This window comes from Moschus berezovskii, chromosome 20 (genome assembly GCF_049115385.1).
Source record: "Moschus berezovskii isolate FMDL1 chromosome 20, NW_MosBer_1.0, whole genome shotgun sequence".
Taxonomy (NCBI): Eukaryota; Metazoa; Chordata; class Mammalia; order Artiodactyla; family Moschidae; genus Moschus; species Moschus berezovskii.
In genome coordinates, this window is record NC_142479.1 from 71,603,638 (window position 1) to 71,625,382 (window position 21,745).

Below are 21,745 nucleotides of genomic sequence, written 5' to 3' on the forward strand. Positions count from 1 at the left end.
TGGCTTCCAAAGCAGATGACTGACTTTCCAGTTCTAGGACTGCCTGTATTGCATGCTGGGGGAATCCTTCATCCCAGGCAAACCAGGACAACTGGTCACCCTAGTCCAGAGCCAGGCAATATGCTAGTTCTACTGCACCCATGCCTGCTAGGTATCACCTTCTAATAACATAAGAAGTTTTGAGTCAGTGTAACAAGAGTCATATAGTGGCTCAAAGCATCAGCTCCTTAAGGTCCTTGATCCAAACTATTAAAAAAAAAAAAGACTCTGGCATCTTGAAATATGCTAATGATGGACTTGGTTCTTCATTTAAAATGCATAAAACTGGCTTCTTTTCCTTTATTTTTTCTTTCCTCCTTTCTTTCTTTCTCTTCCTCCCGTCCTTCCTTCTTCCCTTTCTTCTTTCAATTTAGGAAACCAAATCTGATTGATGCAGTGTTTCAAGCTTTAAAATGGACATTGCTGGACACAAAGACACTGTCTCCTTTGTGAGGATCACCTGGGGGGCTGTTACTGAAAAAGGCTGCAGTTGGGAAGTCTTATTTGGCTGTCACTAAGAAGAAGCCTTAAGGAGAAAATCTCTGAAATTCCACCCTTGCTTTTTCCTTTTGCATATATATATGTGTGTGTGTGTATCTTTTTTTTTCTATAGTGGTGAGACATATATATGTGTGTATATGTATATATATATTTTAAGTAGTGGTGAGACCCATAAGGCATTGAACTTGTTGCCTGGAGTCACCATTATGCATCTTGAATAGGACCAGCCACCAGGAGGCTCTCCCTAACCTTGGCGGCTCCCGGCTGCAGGAAAACAGAAGCATGTGATGTGCTGAGGTGCCTGCCACTTGGTTAGTAACAGGGCTTTGTGGTTTCACCTTAGGACAGGCCTCAGCAATTCCTAGTTCATTGAAATTAATCTGAAGTTTGAAATTTACCCACATCCCACAACCAAAGCTGACATTTGTCATTAGTCTACCTTTGTGAACTGTGCCCTCTCCCCAGAAGCCGAGGGAGCAATTGTGGTGCGGGTTATGAAGGAAGTGGGGAGCCCTGTGTTCAAGAACTCTATGAAGACAAAAGGCTTGCGTTTCCACCACCTAAGAGAACAACAATGGAGAAGCAGAAAGGTCTGAGACAAAACGTTGAAACTTGCCAAGAATGCCTCCAAACGGAAAGCAGAGAGTAGTGATGAGAAAGCCCAGATAAGCGGCCCCAGTTGTTCTTCAATTGAAGCACAGGTGATTTACATCCTGGGTGTTCATTGGAAGGACTGATGCTAAAGCTGAAACTCCAATACTTTGGCCACCTCATGCAACGAATTGACTCACTGGAAAAGAGTCTGATGCTGGGAGGGATTGGGGGCAGGAGGAGAAGGGGACGACAGAGAATGAGATGGTTGGATGGCATCACCGACTCGATGGACATGAGTTTGAGTGAACCCTGGGAGTTGGTGATGGACAGGGAGGCCTGGCATGCTGTGATTCATGGGGTCGCAAAGAGTCGGACACGACTGAGCAACTGAACTGAACTGAACTGTACAAATGAATCACTTTGCTGTGCAGCAGAAATTAGCACAACATTATAAATCAACCAAACCTCATATACATATATTCTTTTCCATTACGGTTTATCTCAGGGTGCTGAACACAGTTCCCTGTGTTATACAGTAGGAGCTTGCTGCTGATCCATCCTTTAGGTAACAGTTTGCACCTGCTGACCCCCGACCCCCGCCCCCGCAGCCACAAGTCTTGCTCCCCGTGTCTGAGTCTGCTTCCGTTTCATAGCCAAGTTCGTTTGCATTGTATCTTAGATTCTACATGGCGGTGGTATCACATGGCATTTTCTTTCTCTTTCTGACCGACTTCACCTAGTGTGATCATCGCTAGGTCCATCCATGTTGCTGCAAGCTAAATGTCTTCGGTTTAAATCTCAACTCTAATTCCTCATCGCTGTGTGTGCTCACACAAGACACTCAACCTCGCTGAGTCTCAGTAGCCTCATTTATTAAATAAGGATAATAATAGTGCAGACGCCACCGAGATTAAATTATTTAATACTCACAAAGAGCTTCGAACCATTTTGAATCACAGTAAGGACTTTATTGAAGGAAAAATATTTGTTAAAAGGAAAAATATTGAGTATTTATTAAAGGAAAAATTTTAAGGAGCAACCCGTATTTCAGAACGGAGATTTTCCTCAGGGTTTCCACTGGTGAAAAACAGTTAAGCTATTCAAAATCTGCCAGAGGAATTGATGTTTTCTCTGAGACCCACATATCCTTGGTAACTATGTACTCTAAAACACCATAGAGCTTAGTGGAGTAAATGAAATTTAGAGGCAGATAAAACCTGCATTTGAGTATCAGCTCAATGATTCATTAGCTTTAAAATCCAGCCTTGGTTTCTTCATCTGTAACAGAGGTCAATAAATTATAGGCCATGGGCCAAGTCTGGCCCACCACCTGTTACAAGTAAAGTTCTATTGTAATACAGCTGCACCTTTTTTTCATATTATCTGTGGCTGCTTTTGTAGGATGGGGGCAGAGCTACACGGCTGAGACAAAGAACTGCTTCACAAAAGCCAAAGGTGTTTACTATCTGGCCTTGCATGGGACATATTTGCCAACTCTGACTTATTATTCGAGAATATACTAACCTAATTTGGTTTTGGGGAAATGAGCTAATATAAAGCTGAACCCTGCACAGAGTTAAGCTCAACAAAGTACCTTTTATGGTTACACAGAGACTTTGTCTAAGCCTCTGTTCAACGGTTTTTGTTACGTTTGTTTGCTTGTTTTTCGGTTCTTTCTCTCTCCTCTCCACCTAGGGCATTCTGTCCACAAACAGAATCCGAGCCTGACTTCCTCCTACTGGGATTAAGGTAGCCTGCCACCACACCACGCCTGTTCTGGAGGTTTCTATGGTCCCATTCATCCCACCTATCCGGGTTTACGTCCTCTCATTTGGGAACCTTTGGTTTCTATCTGAGATGCTACAGGAATCACACGGAGAGCCCAAAAATTTCTTGCACTGATTTGTTTTCAATTTTTAACTTTTTATTTAGAAATAATAAAATAAGACATAATATATAAAAATATGTACAATCCATGGTTTGTGCAGTACATTAGGAAGACTTCAGATACAAAAAGACAGGAAACGGGAAGATAATAACTCAGGATTGTCAAAGGCTGGGGTTGTTCAGTTCACCGCAGCCCAGAGCTTGAAACCCAACATAACTAGAAAAGGGATTCTAGTTAGAAGTGACTATGCAACACTTAAAAAAAAAAAAAAAAAAAAAACCTTAACTTTACTAGATACAGAGTGAAAAAAACATCCACTCTGATTCTCAGAACAAGCTTTTTGCTTTTACTGTGTGGCTTATCATCAAATATGAACCGACATTTGTTTTTTTTTGCCAGGGTAACAAGATTCAGGGGACAAAATGCACTGAATAAACATCGAGGTTTGAGATGGGAGTTGACAGAGAAGAAAGGGAAGGGAAGAATAATGCATTGATAGAATAAAAAAAAAAGGTAAAACAAACTGAACAAACTGTAATCAGGAATTTGGAAATGACTTCAGAGTTATGGTGACATTCTTAAAATGTCTGATTCAAGTATAATCTTAGAGGGATAGAAAACTATTAATATTCCTTTCTCAATAATCAAAATAGAATTCATTTTGTCTACCTTTTATTTAAAAATAGGATAACCAGGAATCTAAACCTCCTCCCAAAAATATAATGCCCATCCAGTTACGGGCACAGATTCTTCAAAAGGGGATAATTCCTAAATAAATTCAGTGGGGGTTTGCTTGCAACAGAGAAGCAACAAGAATCTGGCAACAGACCCCAGAGACTCAGTGTGAGTTTCTTTCGTCTGCTTCCCCAGGACACGTGTGCACTAAGTGAGGAGGCCCCGTCAGGAGAGACCACGGCTCCGAAGGTAAAATGCAGCAAAAAAAACACATTGTGCATTACTGTGTCTTGGCTCTTGACAAAAAAGAAAAACAAACAACACAAAAATTGCCATTTAAAGCTTGTAACTCTTAAAATACTAATAACTAGAAAAAGTTTTCAAATGAACAGTCCATGCTGAAATAAATAACAGGAGAACATAGCAAGACAAACCTTACACGGCTGGTAAGTATTTGCTAAAACCATGCTAACCAGTAGCATATAGGTACTAGCTCTCAGAAATTGCTGCACTGAAATTATACTTTCTAGGGCAATTTTCTTCCCTTTACAGACTTCTATTTACATTTGGCTTTAAATATGAAAATATCTGATAAACTTTATAAAATGTACACTTTAAAAACATAGCTTCTGCAAAATTTTCTTGAGGAAAAAAAAAAAAAAAAACAAACCTGTGCACCAGAATTTTTAATGTTTTTTCTCTTTTTCAGAAAGAAGTTGCAAGAGTTCCCTCCCTCATTCTTGGCCCGCTCCACCCATCCCCACTGCAAATACCTCAAGTCTTTAAGCGGCAGCACTGTCTGACAAGAGGGTGCCTTTGTCACCCCCATCCTCCACTGTATCTTCATGTCATTTACAGATCACGGAATACTCTTTGGTTTGATTATTTTCCTTTGCAAAATATCGGAATAGCAGCAGCTGAAACCCTCAACACCCTCTCCCTGTCAATGGCAGGATGGTCGCCACGTACAGAAGACTGTACATTCTGTGTCCACCCCACCCCAGTTCCTCCAACTCTCTAAACAACTTCCCCCATCAGCCTGTAAGTCTGGACTTCAAATATCATCCCCTCGCTTGAAGCTCTAACCTGGTTTCCACGCAAATAACTGCACAGGGCTCAACCCCACCGACTCGAAAGGCGGACAAGAGCAGAGACTGTCCTGACTGCAGGCATCCCGTGCAGATACAGCTGGTCAAGACCCAGAGGCCATCCCAGACACGGGCTGACAAGATACAGGATTCTAGAACAAGCTGTTTTTAATGGCATACAGGGTATAATACCATAAAGAGAGTTGATTTTGAGACTCCCGTTGAAAAATAGAAAATCAGTGACCCCGGAATTCACAGATTTTGAGACTCCTGTTGAAAAATAAAAAATCAGTGACCCCGGAATTCACAGATAAGGAACTTTAAACCAAAACAGAGTTCCGTTACATCAAGTTAGAGCGGAAAACCAAACCAAACAAAATGTTCCTAGCGAGTCAGGCAGCCAGGCAGGAGAAGCTAATGGGAAACAATGTGCCCCAAGTAATGGGCTCCAGGTCTCCACAGGCAAAAGGGATCCACTCGGATTCAAAACGAGTGTGGATCCACCGGGGGGAAAGGACACTTTTAGATCATCATCTCCTTTACTTGTGATGCTGTTAGGATTGTTATGGCTCTTGTTGACCCTAAAATACTGAGACATTTTCATTCCTGCTCTCTATCATTAAAAAAAAAAAAAAAAAGGCAATGTTCCCCTTCGTCCTAAATACTTAAGTTGATGAGCTACATCAAAACGGCTCTTCCACATCTTGCTCACTTCTCGCTGGGGCATTCACAACCCTCTCAGATGCTGGAGGACTCGGTCCAAACAGTCTGATGGGAAGAACCAGCCCACAGGCCAGGTGTGGCATCTTTTAGAAAATGAAGTCAAGCCAGAGATGCACCGACCGTCAGGCGAGGAATTCAGCCCTAAGGTTTAAACCTACTGATCTTTCAAGTTGGATGGCTCAGCGTGGAGGATGCCAACTCATGTCAACCTAGGTCTTATCTTCTGGGATAAATTTTGGAATGTGCAAAACATGGAAAAATCCAGAAACAATAAATTCTAAGGGGTCATCATCATCTCTCAAAGTATGCATTCGCCTGGCCAGCACCACCTTGCAGGAAAGGAAAGTTGCTTATATCTTGTGTGTGTGTGTGTGCGTGTGTGTGTGAATTTCACTTTCCCCTGTCTCCTTCCTACGACATGAAAATTCCATGAAAGAACAAACAATTAAAAGCACCACACTTTACTCAACTGTGTGTGTGATGTTCTCTTTTCTGAATAAGGTGCAAAAGGAGAGGGTAGTTCAAGGTCTTGCTGAGGTTCAAAGTTCTTGTCTCTTGATTTCAAGGCAGCCGTGGGGCTTTCTTTCCCTTTTAGTGTAAGCTCCACTGTGCAAAAATGTGCATTATCTTTGGTATTTATTTTAGGTAGTCTAACTTAAAATTTGAGATAACCCATTAACATCTTGGAGGGAAAAATAAAAAATAAAAAAACATTAACAACAACCCGGAGGCTACCATTTGGCTAGTGTTACATAATGCCCTTATGTAACCAGACAGACAGAGAGCATGGGAGGGAGCACGAGAATCAATTCTAGCAAAAAAATCACTGGCCTCAAAACATCAGGCTCTCGTTTGGCAGCTAATAGCCAAATACTTGCCACTTTGAAGCGCATATCATGAGCTTTCAACAAAGTTCAACACTGACTTTTTAAATTACACACAAGGAAACAAAAAAAAAAAACTACACTGCAACAATACGACGTGTGTTGGTGTAGTTAGCAGCTTTTCAAAAGTTAAGGCAGAGTCTTGCCTTTAAAACATTGAAAAATGTGATGCCATTTAAAAACATTCTTGTTCCCCAAAGAGAAGCATTCTGGAGAAGTCAAACACCCCACCAACCAAGGCTTGCCTGCAAGTTCAAGTTTGGTTCAAAACACAAAACACAAACACAAACACCCCATAACTTATTCTACAATGTGTTATGCGCCTTCGGGTCACGGGGAGGCCTGTTTAGTGCTTCAGGTTCATCTTCGAGCTTACAGTCTTTCTCTAAAACCACCGTGCTAGCCCCAGTCCCTTGTGGTCACTTGCCTCGAACCACCTGTCCCTGGTACCGTCGTCTGCGTAACTGTTCTGGGCCTTTGACCAACAGACCGTGTTTCAGAGGGACCACTCCCCAGGAGGGCTGAGTCATATCTCCGACTCCCGTCGTAACGGCCTGGGCTCTAGGGGCACGCTGGCCTGGTTGTGCAGGTCTATGCCCGGGGGTGTGTCCGTGCTTGTGCTCTCGGGCACCCCGTTTTCACTGTCGTCTTCCTCTTTGCTTGTGAGGGCGACCTCATTTTCATAGCAAAACGAGTTCGCGTTCGACAGGATGTATTTCTTCTCCGCCAAGTCCCTAGCACTGCACAGGGGCGTGTTGGGGACTTCGTAAGTCTTGTGGAACCTGGAATAGTCTACCTTGTAGTAATGTTTCTCCTCGAAGAGGACGGGCTCGTAGCGGTGACCCCAGAGGATCTCGTTGGCCAGGTACGAGCTCCGGCACTGCGTGGTCATGGCCGTGGCCTCCACCATGCCCTCGAGGATGACCACGATCTCAAAGTCTGCGTTGTCGATGTCCTGCTTGCTCAGATCGTACAGAGGACTGTCCTCGTCGATCTCGTGGACGATGGTGATGGGAGACACCAGAAAGATGCGGTCAATGCCGCTGTCGAAGCCCACGTTGATGTCTATCTGGTCCAGGGGGATGTACTCCCCCTCGGAGGTGATCCTGGACTTGAGGAGCTGCGCGCGCACGTGTGCTTCCACCAGGTGGCTCTTCCGGAGGTTGCCCACCCGCCACATGAGGCAGAGCTTGCCGTCCCTCATGGCGATCACGGCGTTGTGGCTGAAGACCAGCGTCTCGTTTCTCTTCTTGGGCTTGGCCATCTTGGCCATCACTGCGCCGATGATGAAGGCGTCAATGATGCAGCCCACGATGGACTGGAAGACCACCATGAAAACGGCCACGGGGCACTCGTCCGTGACACAGCGGAAGCCGTAGCCGATGGTGGTCTGCGTCTCAATGGAGAAAAGGAAGGCGGCCGTGAAGCTGTTGACCTCGGACACGCAGGCTTTGCTCTCCTTGGACGCGTCCAGGTCCCCGTGGAGCAGTGCGATCAACCAAAACACACAGCCGAAGAAGAGCCAGGAGAGCACGAAAGCCAGGCAGAAGATGACCAGCATCCACCGCCAGCGGATGTCCACGCAGGTGGTGAATATGTCGGCCAGGTAGCGCTGGCCCTTCTCGCCCACGTTGATGAACTGCACGTTGCAATGTCCGTCCTTCTTCACGAAGCGGCTCCTGCACTGCTGTCGGGTGTGCACTTTGCTCTTGCCGTTCCCGAAGCCATTGGCCACCGCCAGCGTGGCCAGCTTCATGCCGTCCTCCTCCGAAGAGACGATGCTGTAGCGGTTGGTGCGCACGCTGCCCATCGCTTCTGCTGCGGACGCCGGCGCTTCTGCTTTGGGAAACAGTCTGAGTTTTTGCAAAACCCTTTGGAGAAACAGGTTTGAATGTTCAGTGGGGACCCACGTGCACAAAAAAAGAAGGAGGGATGGGGTCTCCAGGGGCCTTGAGGTTCTGGCTACCAAGGTCTGTCTCTTGACATGCAGAGTCACCTTAGTAACTCAGCTGATATCCAGAGAACAGGTCCTGCAAAAAAGAGAGAGATCTTTTATTACAAAAGAAGTTCATTAGGAAAGGGTTCTACTCTCTAATGCAACAGTTCGTAGCCAGAAACAGACAGATATACATTAACGTCCTTTATGCTGAATTACTGGGGTTTTCATTTCTTTGTGTAGCCCCAAAGAAATAGAAAGAAAATACTTTCTTATGTTACTTAAAAACATGAAGTCGCTAAACACAGAAGAGGCAGTTGTTCATGACAGTGGTTTTTTTAACTTTTAAAGTTTATATTGAGTATAGCTGATTGACAGTGTGTTGTGATAGTTTCAGGTGGACAGCGAAGGGACTCAGCCATACACAGACATGTATCCATTCTCCTCCCAACTGACTCCCCCGCCCCCGGGTCCAGGCTGCCACAGATCATTGAGCAGAGTCCCCTGTGCTGTACAGCAGATTTTTGTTGGTTGTCCATTTTAAATATAGCAGTGCACACATATCCATCCATCCCTAATTATCCCTTCCCTCATCCAAAGTCTCAGATTCCTGTTCCCCTATTTTTGACCAAAAATCTAGAATATTCTACTTTACAGATCCACCTGTCTCCTCTTATACTCTTCATTTGCCTTCTCTGCTTGCTAGGGCCCCTGGTGATTAAGCAGAAGAAAGACTTTTCTAACTGCCAGGTTTGCCATGAAGCTTTAAGAACTCGGACATGTCAGAGAGCATTCCGCATGAACGCAGGATGATCATAGTCATCGAGCAGCAGGTGCACTGTGGAAGAACATGGCAGCCCTCAATGACGAGGCTGAAATCCAAAAGCACTGACTAGTTCATTTAACAGACAAAACTGAGCAGACAGCCCTTCCAACCATCTGAAAGGGACACGGGTTTCTGGAGACCTTTTGGTCTCCATCACGTCACACGCTGACAGCAACCACCGAAAGCGGCAGAAACTCCTGATAACACCTCTGTTCTTGCAAGTGATTCTGACTTGAAGATGCAGGCTCACTCTGGGGGATACAGAGTGATCCTGTTGCTTAGCAATGAGAGACCTGAAATTCTCTGGAGATGGGATTGCCGTGTGTGATGACAGGCGAGGAAGTAAGCACCTTTGTGCTCAAGGATCAGGTCTTTAGTGGATTGAGATAAGGCTGGGACTCATTCCACGGGAGTCCACGTCTGTGCGCTCCCAAACACAGACAACTCTAGCAGTAAGCCACAGGCCCCGCCGCTCACTCACACTCGCGACGCTGCTAGGTGCTCACCTTTACTTAATGCGGACAAATAAACAGCAGTTTCCAGTTTTCCCCTCTCTGCTCATCTCCCACCCCCCGCACCCCCATCCCTGTAGTCAAAAATCATCTACCGACTTTCGACTTTCCATGTCTGCTCCAAAGGATATAATTTTTCCTGGATTTGAAAAAGGCTGGGAGAAAGTCTAGGGTGTTTTGGCAACCAAATATAAATTAAAAAATGAACACAGCAGAGAAATGAAAAATAGGAAGGATGTTTGACTTTCAAACCACCAAAGCTGTCTCCTGGATTAAAGGGGGACAGTGAACAGCAGATGGTCAGGATCAGAGATTCGTCGACACCCTGGTGACGAGGACACCACTTTTTCTTTCTCCCCCTAAACCGCGCTCAGGTGAAGCAGTTGACAGAATCACGTGCAACCAGACCAGCTGCAAAGACAGCAAGTCACTGATCTGTTTTCACGCACCCCCTGAGTAAGAAGGCAAGGTGTATTGTGTTTGAAAATGACTTGTTACAGTCTTTTCACTTCTGCCTCTTTATCCAAGTTATTATGCAAGAATGTGCCCCAACACATTTTTCCTGAGATTAGTCATCTGTGAAAATTGCAATGTGTGTTACATTTTGGCAGCTTTTTGACACCTGAATGATGCCCGATTTGAAACTGCCTTTGAATTACTTTATAAAAAGAAGGTACTGTGTCTTCTTACCCTTCCACCTGCTTCAATGTTTTGTCTGCTTCCCATGAAGTTTGCTCTTGGACAAAAGAAACAAGACTCTGATTTCTCAGGGTTCTAGACCCTGGACACAGTATTTTTTAAACAAATTTCAGCTCATTTGGTTCATATGAAACTGCCAAGCCCTTAGACACACACACACACACACACACACACACACACACACACAAATAGGGATAATAATCTGATACCAAATGCAGGTGCATTTTCCAAGAAAAGGGCGGGGAGGAAGGGGAGGCCTCATTTAAATAGACTTGTATCCGTGAGTTCTGACTGACTTCAGGATCTTATAAGCTGACACCAAGAAATTCCCTTTTCATGATTCAAAACAATCCTTCCATCTGAGTTACCATTACGGACCAAGAGTAGACAGTCTCAAATTTCTTCTGACTTATTTCTGCTCTCTTTCCAGATTATGAAATCTAAAGACTGAATTAGGACTTTCTAAAAATCTTGACCCCAGAACATTCGTTTGAATTCCACAAAACACACACGAACAGCTTCCTCCAATGAATAGCTTTCCACATTTAGAATCTTGAAGAGAGCCTGTATTGAGTGACTATTATTGTCTTATTTCCATTGCTAATGACAGAATTTGTTCCATATGCAGAGCATCATTTAGAAATTTTACCATTTCTGCCTGGAAAGGGGGGAAAAAAAAAGAAAGATTTTTCTGGCAAAATGGAAACTTTTGTCACCTCCAGCAGATACGTTCCAAAACAGATTCATGTGTGTATGTGTGCGCATACAAGATGTTATTCAGACTTTGGTGGAGCTGATGGTACAGCAGAAGCTGAGACGCTGCCAAAGTCTGATAGGGTAACTGTCTCAATATTCCGCTCTGAAGACTGTCTTTCCTATTAACCTGCCCACATGCCTGAGTGGCTGCGGGCAAGCAGGAAACTTCCTTGCCTGCACTTCTCACACTGAAAATCACCAATTCATGAGCATCTGGGAAAACACTTTAATTAGGAATAGGGCTTTCATGCAACTTCATATTAGGGCCACATTCTAAGTAAGTTCTTGAGAATCATTTGATTAAGAACCGATGAAAACCCCCAGTGATTGCCTTTCTTGAGGGGCACAGCTCGGGAGAATTCACATGTGATTTGATGAACAATGTGCAAACGCCCCCATATTCAGCCAGAATATGTAAAGGCCTGAAATAAACTTAATAGACACAAACAATCATTTTTACCCAGGGCATAACCAATGAGGAAGAAAGTATTTCTGGGAAATGGAGAGGCTACATGTGCTGCTCTTCATGTTAAGACTATTTATAGGCTGAGCCCAAATTAAGCATAAGCAGTGGAAAAAATAGTTCAGGGCTTCCATCTCAAGGTAGATGTTAAAGGGGAGAGAGCTGGAGACAGAGATGAGGCCAAGGAGATAACACGGGGAAAATGAATGTATCCAGATCATTTTTACCATCACCGAGATATTCCCAGGATGGATCATCCAGGAACAGAGACATGCTCACCAGGAAGGCTAAATGAGAATAAGTGGGTCCCCTCTTGCGGTGGTGGTGTGGAGCGGATAAGAAAGTTCCTGAGTAAGGAGAGGAGACAGGGATGGTAACAGGACTGAGCGAGAGGTCTGCTAATGAGTGTTCAGAGCAGCTATTCCCCAGCTGACGCCATATATACCGGCCTGAGTGTGCTCTGGGCACGCGGTTGCTACGAGAGCTCCAGGCTGGCAAAGCGACCTCTCAGAAGCTCAGTAAACAGAGGGGAGGGGGAGGGGCGCTGGGCGAGGCGGGGCAGCCGCTGGTCTCCTGGAGCCCCGCATCTTGCATACTCAAGCCCCACATCTTGCATACTTGCGTATAGCATCACTTGGCAGTGCATATGCTGAACTATGCATCTCTATAGCAAACAAAAATAAACACTAAAAAAAAAAAAAGCTTGAAACTCCCTTCTGTCCAGGTAAAGACGTGGTCGGTCTTTTATGCTACTCAAAAAGTCATGCAAGGACTCGAACAAGGATTGGGCAGCCGGAAAGTCTGAAGGAAGTAGAAGGAAGCAGAAGTACCGTGTGCTATTTTTTTTAAGGTCAGTTTACAAGAGCTCAGAACAAATATTCCTATGGAGAGCAATAACATAAAAAGAAAGTGCCAGCAAGGGGGAGGGGGAGGAAGTGAAAGCAAAGTGACACGACCTTGACCCCAACTCTGACCCCTCCCACCATCCTTAAAGTCAGTCTCTTAATTCCTCAGCCTGGGGATTTTTCTGGATCATGACAAATAAAAATAAAACACTTAGAGCCGGCGTGGAAGTGAGCAGGAAAAAGCTAGCAAGCATACAGGTAACACAGAGCAGGCATACGGCAGTCTTTAGTGGGAGAAAATGTGACAGCCTACCGATTACTAACGGAATGAAAGCAAGTGGTACAAAGCAATATGCATTCTTCGCATACCCGAAACACGCTTTCAAATCAGGCCTGATTTCCTAAAAGGTAAATTCTTGATTAATAGAAATCCCAGGATTCACAGCCGCATCTTAGTTACCATCCTGCTGACAGGACCCCAGACACAGACAAGAAACTGCCCGCTTCCTATCTCGATTTTTTTCCAACTGTCATGATGACTCTATGTTATGATGCAATCCTTTGCAGAATCAAGTCGTTTCGACCACCGTGCTTCCCTGAAACCTCACCGTCTTCAAATTTCGGTTTTAACGTGATTATTCCAAAGAAGAGCAAGCTGCTTGGGGGAGGTGTGCAAGTTTCGCGATCTCAGGGCTCAGATCCAGCGCGAGCTCCCGTTCTCTTCCCCAGCAGAGCAACTTTGAGGGAAGCTCGCTGGGCTTGGGATTCAAGCTACACTTGAAGCAATGACAGAGGGGGTGGGCAGGAAAGACGCCAAGGATCGAGACCGGCTCTGAGTCGCAAGGCTGGCCAAGCTTTGAGGCCGGTTTTCTAGACGCATCCACTGCCCTTTTTCTTTCCTCCTGAGAGACAGAATCGAACAGAGGCTCCCTCGCCCGGGTCTCCCAACTGAGTATCTCGCTACAGCTGGTGCACTGGAAGTTATGAGCAAACAGATGCTGCAGAGAAATGTTTCTATTGCTCAACTGTTCCAAGCATGTCTCAGTATTTTTAGCTCTGAGGATGTTCTGGTGCGCACACAAACTCTATAGGCAGGCTCCGGGACTCCGGCGCGTGGGGGAGAGCTAAAGGCCGCCTGACAGCTGGGCACCTCTGGGGCGGCCGGGCCGGGCCGGGCCGGGGACGGAAGCCCGAGTCCTCTCCCCGGGACCCACAGGCAAGGAGAGCAAACGAGGCGAGAAGACACACAGCAGCCCTTACCTGTTGCTGGCGCAGGAGCATGGGACATGGAGTGGAAGTGGGGGGTTACAGAGGCATGTGAGATCCAGGAGTTTGTACAAGCGAGGGAGCCAAAGCGAACCAGCAATTCCCAAGACCCAGCGGGCCGGCGCCGGGGCGGGCTGCGCGCGGGCCGGGTCTCCAGTGCGCTCTGCGCTTTCCTGGGCTCTTTTGAGGCGTCCGCGAGGCACCGGGCCGCCCGGCCCCGCCCCCGGCCGCGCCGGCCAATCGCCGCGCTCCCGGCCCCGCGGGGACCGCGCCGGGGGGAGGATGCTGCGCCCGCCGGGCCCGCGCGGCCGGCGCGAGAACCTGCCGCGGCTCCCGCCCCGGCGCCCCCCACGCCCGGCCGCCGGGAGGAGGCGGCGGCCGCGCCCGCCCGGCCCGCAGCAGGTGGGACGCCCGCGGCCCGGCTCCGGCGGCGGCCTGATTGCAGCCCGGCCCGTGGGCCGAGCTCCCCACCCCGGGGCCAGCCCCACGCTGGCCCCTTCCTGTCCTCGGCGGCGGCGCGGCCGGGCGCGCGCCCCCAGGGGCTCGCGGAGGGCCGGTGCCCCGGCCGCCCGGTGGCCGCCTGGGAAGCTTGCCTGTCCGCTGGGGGCGCGTCTTCTTCTCCCCTTTCCTCCCTCCCGGGGCGACCTCCCTCCCCGCTGCCCCGCGATCCTTCCCGCCCCCCGAATCCTGGGCTGAACCGGCGGGGCGAGGAGGAGCCGCCGATGCAACGCGGAAAGGGACCGCGAGCGGCGCGCAGAGCCGGGCCGGGGGCCGACGCGCGCCGGGCCGCCCGGCCCTTCCCTCATCCTTACCGGGCGAGTTACTTACGGAGCGCCGGGGCTGCTCGGGAGGGTGAACGGCCCGTTCCCTGCCGCGCGGTCCGCCCTCAATCCCGGTCTCCACCGGCGCGCCCGGCACGCTGTGCTGATCTAAACCCAGAGCGGTTAGCGTCCTGAATTCTCTGCAAGGGCAACTCCTACGGGCGCTCAGCGCTGCCGCGCGCCGGCGCCTCCCAGCCCTCCCGCCCAGCAACCGGGCGAGGGCACCGAGACCCTTTCACGAGCGCTGTCAACCGCAGTGTGAGCCGGGCGTGGACCCTGGAACACTCTGTGTGTGTGTGTGTGTGTGTGTGTACACGGCGGAGCCGCGCACGCCTGAGCATTTTGGTGTCATCACGAAGCTTTGCTCTTAAAAAATACTTAAGAATCCTCCTTACACCAAGTTTGCCGTCCCTCTGTATGTGTGTGCGGTGAATGTTTATTTCCTCAAGCGATCAAACGTGTCCTCCGCGCAGTTTAAACCTCTCCGAGGCCTCCTAGAGACGCCAAACTACTTCCACGCGCTAGCTCGTCTTTCTGGGCGGTACCGCCGGGGTGGCTGTGCGCGAGCGCGAGAGTGAAACCGACCCGGGAACCGGGGTTCGCGCCGGGACCCACCTCCGAGCCTCCTTCGCGCGTTCGGCCCCTAGGAGGTGCTGGTGAAGTGCGCTTGGGCTCCGCGGCTCCCTCTGAAGCCTGCCTCAGCCAGAGTGCCGCTCTTCCTAGTCACTTTCCCAAGACACTGACATGAAAAGGGCCTGGAACAGGTTGTGCAGGCGGTAGCAAGCGCCTGGCTGTTTCATTCCATTTGTGGCGATGGTACAGTGGTTCGAGCCCTGCTACCAACTGTCTTGCCTTTTAAAGCCCTCTCCGTGGGAATCATGGTTCCCACCATGGAGGTCTCATTAAACCTGTGTGAAGCCAAGTGCTATTTATAGGCCGTTTGGATTAACTGTGCCCAAAGGGTGGATGTATAGGAAGCCAGGCTGTAGCCTAAAGCTGAAAGAGCCTGGAGACAGACAAGCTAAGTCTGCATGACCAGTGGACAAAGGATGCGGTGCGGCTCACTGCGCTGCAATGAGCTGCCTCTGAGACGGGTTTCCTCGTGCATTTCCTAATTGGACCGGAGAGGTCCGATGAATCCTTCAAAGCACATTAAACCTAAATGGAAAGAGGAAATGTATCGTTTATAGAATCTCTTCTTTATTGTGATTCAATCTATGCATCTGTAGATGGCTAAGGATTTTCCAAACCACAAAAATCCAACACTCTTATTTCCAGGTAATAAGCTTTTTTTGAAAACCAATCACCCAGAAAGGGATACCATTTCTCTGGAATTACGATTGAAACGGTTTTACTTTAATATGCTGCTCTAAGTAAACTGAATACACCACAGGTTAGGATGGCTTCATATGATAGGAAAAATCTTTTTTAAAAAATGAATGCAAAGTTATCAGATTATGGTTGTTTGTATAAATTTACTGATGAGAAATAAATTGCAAATAAATACGTGTATCCTAGTCCTTCTTAACAACATCACTTTCACCTCCCATGGAATGATATGCATCAAGGCTTATTTATTGAAGCCAAAAATTAGAGAAATGTTGACTGTTTTAACAAGAAGCTCCCCAATCTGAATGGACTGTTTCCCTTAATTATTTAGCTAAATAAGGAAACATGAAGAATTAAATTTTGTTTATAACTGAAACTTTATAAATGCAGGAGAGCATTGATTAGTTCTACTACTTCATCTCATAAGAAAAATATAAATGTGCATTTTAATGAATGAGGCCTTTCACTATGTCCCTATTAGGAAAATTCCAGTGTTCCAAACCATTTAGTGCTTGGATAAATGTACTTTTTTGGAGCGAGTATGTGATATAGATTTCTCTCAGAGTATATCTTTTTGGCTGAATCAGTCCTTATTTAGCAAAAAAAAAAAAAATCTCCAATGCAGTTGGACATCAGTGCAGTTGGGTGTTGGGATCCATCTGTGGATTAAATTTTTCCAAGGAAGTGACAATTATGTCCTTAGTGATTCCCTCCACAGTAACCACCTATAATATTAGAGCCAAATATTAGTCACAGTCTAGATCTTCAGTCAGATTATGAATGGTCATGTGACGCAGAAGGACATTGTTCTGCCAGGAACACAAATCTTTCTTTTGTGTTTAAGTAAAGACCACCAGCAATTAGTTTTATTTTTAAGGGTCCATTAACCATCACTGCAGTCCATTTTATAACGATAAGAGAAAAGCAGCTCCTGTTGTTTGCATCTTCCTGGTAGCAATAATCACTCATTAGTCTTTGCAGTAATAATTAGTAGTCATAATAAATAGATAAGTAAATGTGTGTGTGTATGTGTTGGGGGGGGGGCTCTGTAACTCAGTCATGTCTGATTTCTTGCAACCCCATGGACTGTAGTCCACCAGGCTCCTCTGTCCATGGGATTCTCCAGGCAAGAATACTGGAGTGGGTTGCCATTTCCTTCTCCAGGGCATTGTCCCAGGGATCAAACCAGCGTCTCTTGCATCACCTGAATTGGTAGGTGAATTCTTTACCACTGTGTCATATTGACTTGAAATATAGACTGGTAGGTATGCAATCTGCTGCTGTGAGAACAAGTCATCTGCTAGGATATTTTAAGACACTGAGTGTAATCTTACCTGGGAGGAAATTGCTTTGGCAGTTTCACTTACCACATTGGTAAGATTTCATCTTCACAATAAAATCCATAAAGGTGCTTGTTGAGTAGCTACTTTGTACTTCAGCCATGTGCTCAGTGATGTGGGAAACAGAAGAGCTCTGGAACAGGAACAGTTCCTCCCCTTCGAGGATCCACGATCTCTGAGCAGACAGACAATGCCTACGTGAAATGACTCAATGACAAGATAAGGCAGCCTATGATTAAGTGCTAAAATGGGTTGGTGAGGAAAGAAGCATCTGGAGGGCTTCTGAGGAGCGGAATGAAATGGATGGGAACGTGTGGGGAAGTCTTTAGAATGGAAGACTTAACACACTTGACTTAATACTCACACGGTTGTGTCAAGGATGTTGAGATGGGGTTGCCCCCCACTTGGATTGCATCCTAAATGCCCATTATGCGCTCAACTCCATCTGTGTATGTGTAATTGTGTGTGTAAATTATAAGCTGCCTCTAAGAAAGGCATGTCCTTCCTGCATGCTGCTGCCTGCATAACTTCCTCTAAAGCACTGGGATTTAGTTCACGAGCCTTATTTGTCATTTGTCATCCCTGTAACACACAGTGATGTCGCCTTGTTTATCTGGCAGCCTGGGATTGCAGCATATCACAGAATGGCTTTTCTAAATAATTGAAGTTCGATTGGGAATGATTTTTCCCTTATCATGTGCATCCTCAAACTCTTAACTGGTGGCCGCTGGAGCATTCTGTATATACTTCCAGTATCGTATATTCTGTTCCTCTCAGGCTGTTACAGATATCCCCTATATCTGTTTCCACCTACCAATTGGGAGTGTTTTGAAGTCCGCTGCCAATTTTTTATCTTTATATCCTTGTTGCCTTGCACATGGCTGAGCAAATAAATCAGGCTCAATAAATGTCAGCTGAATGATGAAAAGAATGAAAGTAACAATATTTCTGAGTATAAGATGACTTTTGAATAATGACTCAGTAATGATTCATCCTAATAAACATAAGTCACTTCATTTTTACCTGCAATAGAGAGCCTATCAAAATACAATAAGAACAGTGTCTTCTACATTAAATGACCCTAGGCTGAGCTTATTTAAGCTGTTCTGCTTGTTTTTCCTTCTTCTCCATCAATGAGCCTTCACTTCTCATTTTTGCTTCTGCCAACGTGCTTGGGATTTACTAGGCTGTCACCGTGTTCTGTCTAATTTGTTGATTCTAATATGCACTAGGCTGAGAAATTATGTAACCAAGGTTGTTTAAAAATATATGCATAGTAAAAGTAAATATGATTTAAAGGGCTTAAAGTGGATGTATATTTTTGAAATAGTATGAGCATATGCTAAATTTGGAGTTACCTTGTTTGGGTTGGTTTCCTTTTTGGATAAAAAAGCTTTGGGATATGGATTTATGGCATCTATTTTAGCTTCTCAGAGCACTTAGATGCTTCAGACCTTGTATTTGCTGTGTTATGAATAGTTGAGAAAGAACTCTGGAAAAACAAGATTACCTGTCTGCCTGCAACTATGCATATGTTTATATGCTTCTGTACAAGCAAATCATACGCTTACTTACTGAGAACTCGTTTGCATGCTCACTTTGTCCATTTATAGGATCTTTGTTTTTCATCAAATATGTTAAAACTAACAACAATAAGTGGACGATTCTTTAAGAGGCTCACACCTCCAGAGCTGCTGAGTGATAACTTAGTAAATTTTCTGGAAGCCTTTATTTATCTCATGCGGGTGAGACAATTACACTCCGAAATTACGATACGCATCTGAGGGCCAGGCCTCTCCGTGATGGTGGCTCTTAACACAACACTTGCAATGATCATTTCGTGTGCGTGTTATCTGTGGCATGTTAGCTTTTTTTAAAGGTGAAAAGCCTGCAGCTTTGGTGCATTCTCTTATGGATGGTGGTGCCTTCAGCAGGTAGCCCTGCCATAAGACACATGCAACTTGGCTTTTTCCAGAACTAACAACAAAACCAGCAATTTCAGACAATCAAACCTCGTCACTATTGTAGACATTTAAGGAATGTGCCACAAGATACAAAGAAATTGGGAAACATATTTTGCGTAATGTAAACAGTCAGTCATCTCCAGCTCTTTGCAACCCCATGGACTATACATGGAATTCTCCAGGCCAGAATACTGGGGTGGGTAGCCTTTCCCTTCTCCAGGGGATCTTCCCAACCCAGGGATCAAACCCAGGTCTCCCATATTGCAGGTGGATTCTTTACCAGCTAAGCCACAAGGGAAGCCCAATGTCAACAATACTTTAATGATATTTTTGAAAGAAAGGGCACATACATTACCTGAATATCGAGGTTTGGGGTTATGGGCTTTAACAGTTTATGTGTGTGGGTTTTTAAGTGTAATATGTATTTAGGTGTTTTTGTTTTAATTGTCAGAGTAATATATGCCCATTGTGAGAAATGTACAATATAAGCATTACAAATACAGAAGAATGTAGGACCATAAAATAAGTCCACATTCCCACCATTATAAATACTTTGGTCACTTCTCACACTTTGTCTTACAGTTCTCTTTCTAATTTTTTATCTTTATTTATTTTTCATAATTTTAAATCGACTGTACCATACTTTTTGAAAAATGAGTGCCATACTTTTTATATGCAAGCATTTGTCATATCCCAGAGCTTCCCAGGCAGCACAGTGGTAAGGAACCCATCTGCCAGGGCAAGAGACGCTGAAGACACGGGTTCAGTCCCTGAATCGGGAAGATCCCTGAGGAAGGAAATGGCAGCCCACTCCAGTATTCTTTCCTGAGGAATCCCATGGACAGAGAGAAGAACCTGGTGGGCTATAATTCACAGAGTTGCAAAGAGTCAGACACAACTAAGCATGCACACATTTGTCATACAATCAAAGACCATTTGAGAGAATATATTTTAATGTCTGTATATATTTTATTTCCTTAATGTGTATGAACCATAGTTTGATGAGTCACCTACTCTTATAGTCCTATATTCATTTTTGTTTTATGCTCACAAGGATGTATTAACTGTCTTTGCAGACTAACGTTCATCTTCATCTCTTACTGTTTTCTTAGAATATGTGTCCAAATGTGGAATTACTAGGTTAAAGTTTATGATCTTTTACAACTCTTTTTTTTTTTAATTGCAGTTATTTCAAATCAAATCCCACTGCATTGAATTTCAAGGATGTTCTAAGTTATGGCCTTGACAATGGTGATAGCATTGCCCAGTGGGGAGAGTCTGGGCTTTCAGTCAGCCTGATACGATCTGCAGCGTTGATCTAGCTAGCTGTGAGTGACTGTTACAGGGATTAGAAATAACACACACGAAATGCCCGGCCTGCGGCAATCACTGAGATCGTGGCAGTTTATGCTACCACTGCTGCCACAAGATGAGAAAATAACTTAGTTTGAGGAATAAGATATTTAAAAGAGATACTTGGGAAGCCCCACTTTTACATAAGAAGCCTTTAAATAACATAGCAGTCAATGGCAGTGCCTGATTATGTGCTAAAATCATAAAGAGGTAAGTGTCTGATGCATTCAGGAGAATGTTACAGCTATATCTGGAAATAGAAATTGACATTCGATAAGTGAGTAACATGGATTTTTCCAGTTGGTGGTCAGCATTTGTATAAATTCGTGAATAAAGGGATATGAGAATTGAACATTACGTCTGAGCCAGATTTCAGACCCTTAAGGCAAGTAGGACGAGTGGACACTTTATTCTGTAGACAGATGAGTGCGCGAACAGATAAGAGGCGTGAGCGGGCCTGTTGGAACCTTCATCCGTCCTTTCTTCCTCCGCTGCTGCTGGCTACGGTCCTACCATGGGATCTTTTGTTCCTTTTTTCTTTTTAATATGATTTACCAAGTCCCAGTTTTAATTCATTAAGAACAGAGGTATAGAAATCCCGTTTCAAGAGAGCTCACTGTGTGAGTGGAACCTGCCAGAATGGCTTCTGACCTGCTGATTTCAAATCCAGGACCTCCTCCTCCACTTTCTGCAGAATATAACTTTTTATAGCATCTCTCCTCAGAAAAATTGAGAGATCCTATAATAGGACCTGTATTTTTCACAGGCACTTACTAATTCCCTCCAAATTTCTACCCTGACTGTAGTATATAAAGTTTGGCCTTTTTATCCTTATACAGAACCTAATTCCAAACGTTTGGCCCACTTTTCCTGCTGTGCGAGGATTTTTTCTTTTTCCATTTTAAAAATAAATTTGATAGTGTCTGAAGATTCAGTTCAATCCTTCTTCATTGACCAGTTTCTGTGCTGCAGGCCTACAACCTCAAACGATACTTGGCTCCAGGCTTTTGATAAAGTTTTGTTTTAATAGCTGTGGCCCCTGTGTGTCAGTTGCAAAGAAATAAAACGTGTATCATGACTATGCAAAGCTAAAATGCTTGTATCCTACTATTGCCAATAACATGAGTGCCAAGTTGTAAGTGAAAAATAACATTAATAGCATTATATGATTAAAGAAAAATTATTATAGTACAGTATATGATTAAAGAAAACCCAAGTTATGGCATTACTCATTGGATAGGTG

General features: G+C 45.3%; 1 protein-coding gene across 5 annotated transcripts; it reads right to left on the reverse strand.

Annotated features, from left to right (window-relative positions):
• Positions 1 to 2,204: 2,204 nt before the first annotated feature.
• KCNJ2 (potassium inwardly rectifying channel subfamily J member 2) lies at positions 2,205 to 15,167 on the reverse strand. Of its 5 annotated transcripts, none has more exons than XM_055408703.2 (2): positions 14,912 to 15,167; positions 2,205 to 8,422 (listed from the first exon to the last, which is right to left on the reverse strand). In XM_055408703.2, the coding sequence occupies exon 2, from the start codon at positions 8,200 to 8,202 to the stop codon at positions 6,919 to 6,921; it is 1,284 nt and encodes a 427-aa protein (XP_055264678.1). In that variant the 5' UTR covers positions 8,203 to 8,422; positions 14,912 to 15,167; the 3' UTR covers positions 2,205 to 6,918. The 5 variants fall into 5 exon arrangements, with proteins under 5 accessions (XP_055264678.1, XP_055264679.1, XP_055264677.1 ...); XM_055408704.2 differs by lacking the exon at positions 14,912 to 15,167 and adding an exon at positions 14,524 to 14,800; XM_055408702.2 differs by lacking the exon at positions 14,912 to 15,167 and adding an exon at positions 13,690 to 13,860.
• Positions 15,168 to 21,745: the final 6,578 nt, after the last annotated feature.

Bases quoted from the DNA above. Each gene is read 5' to 3' on its own strand.
- KCNJ2 (XM_055408703.2), bottom strand. From the start codon at position 8,202: ATGGGCAGCGTGCGCACCAACCGCTACAGCATCGTCTCTTCGGAGGAG.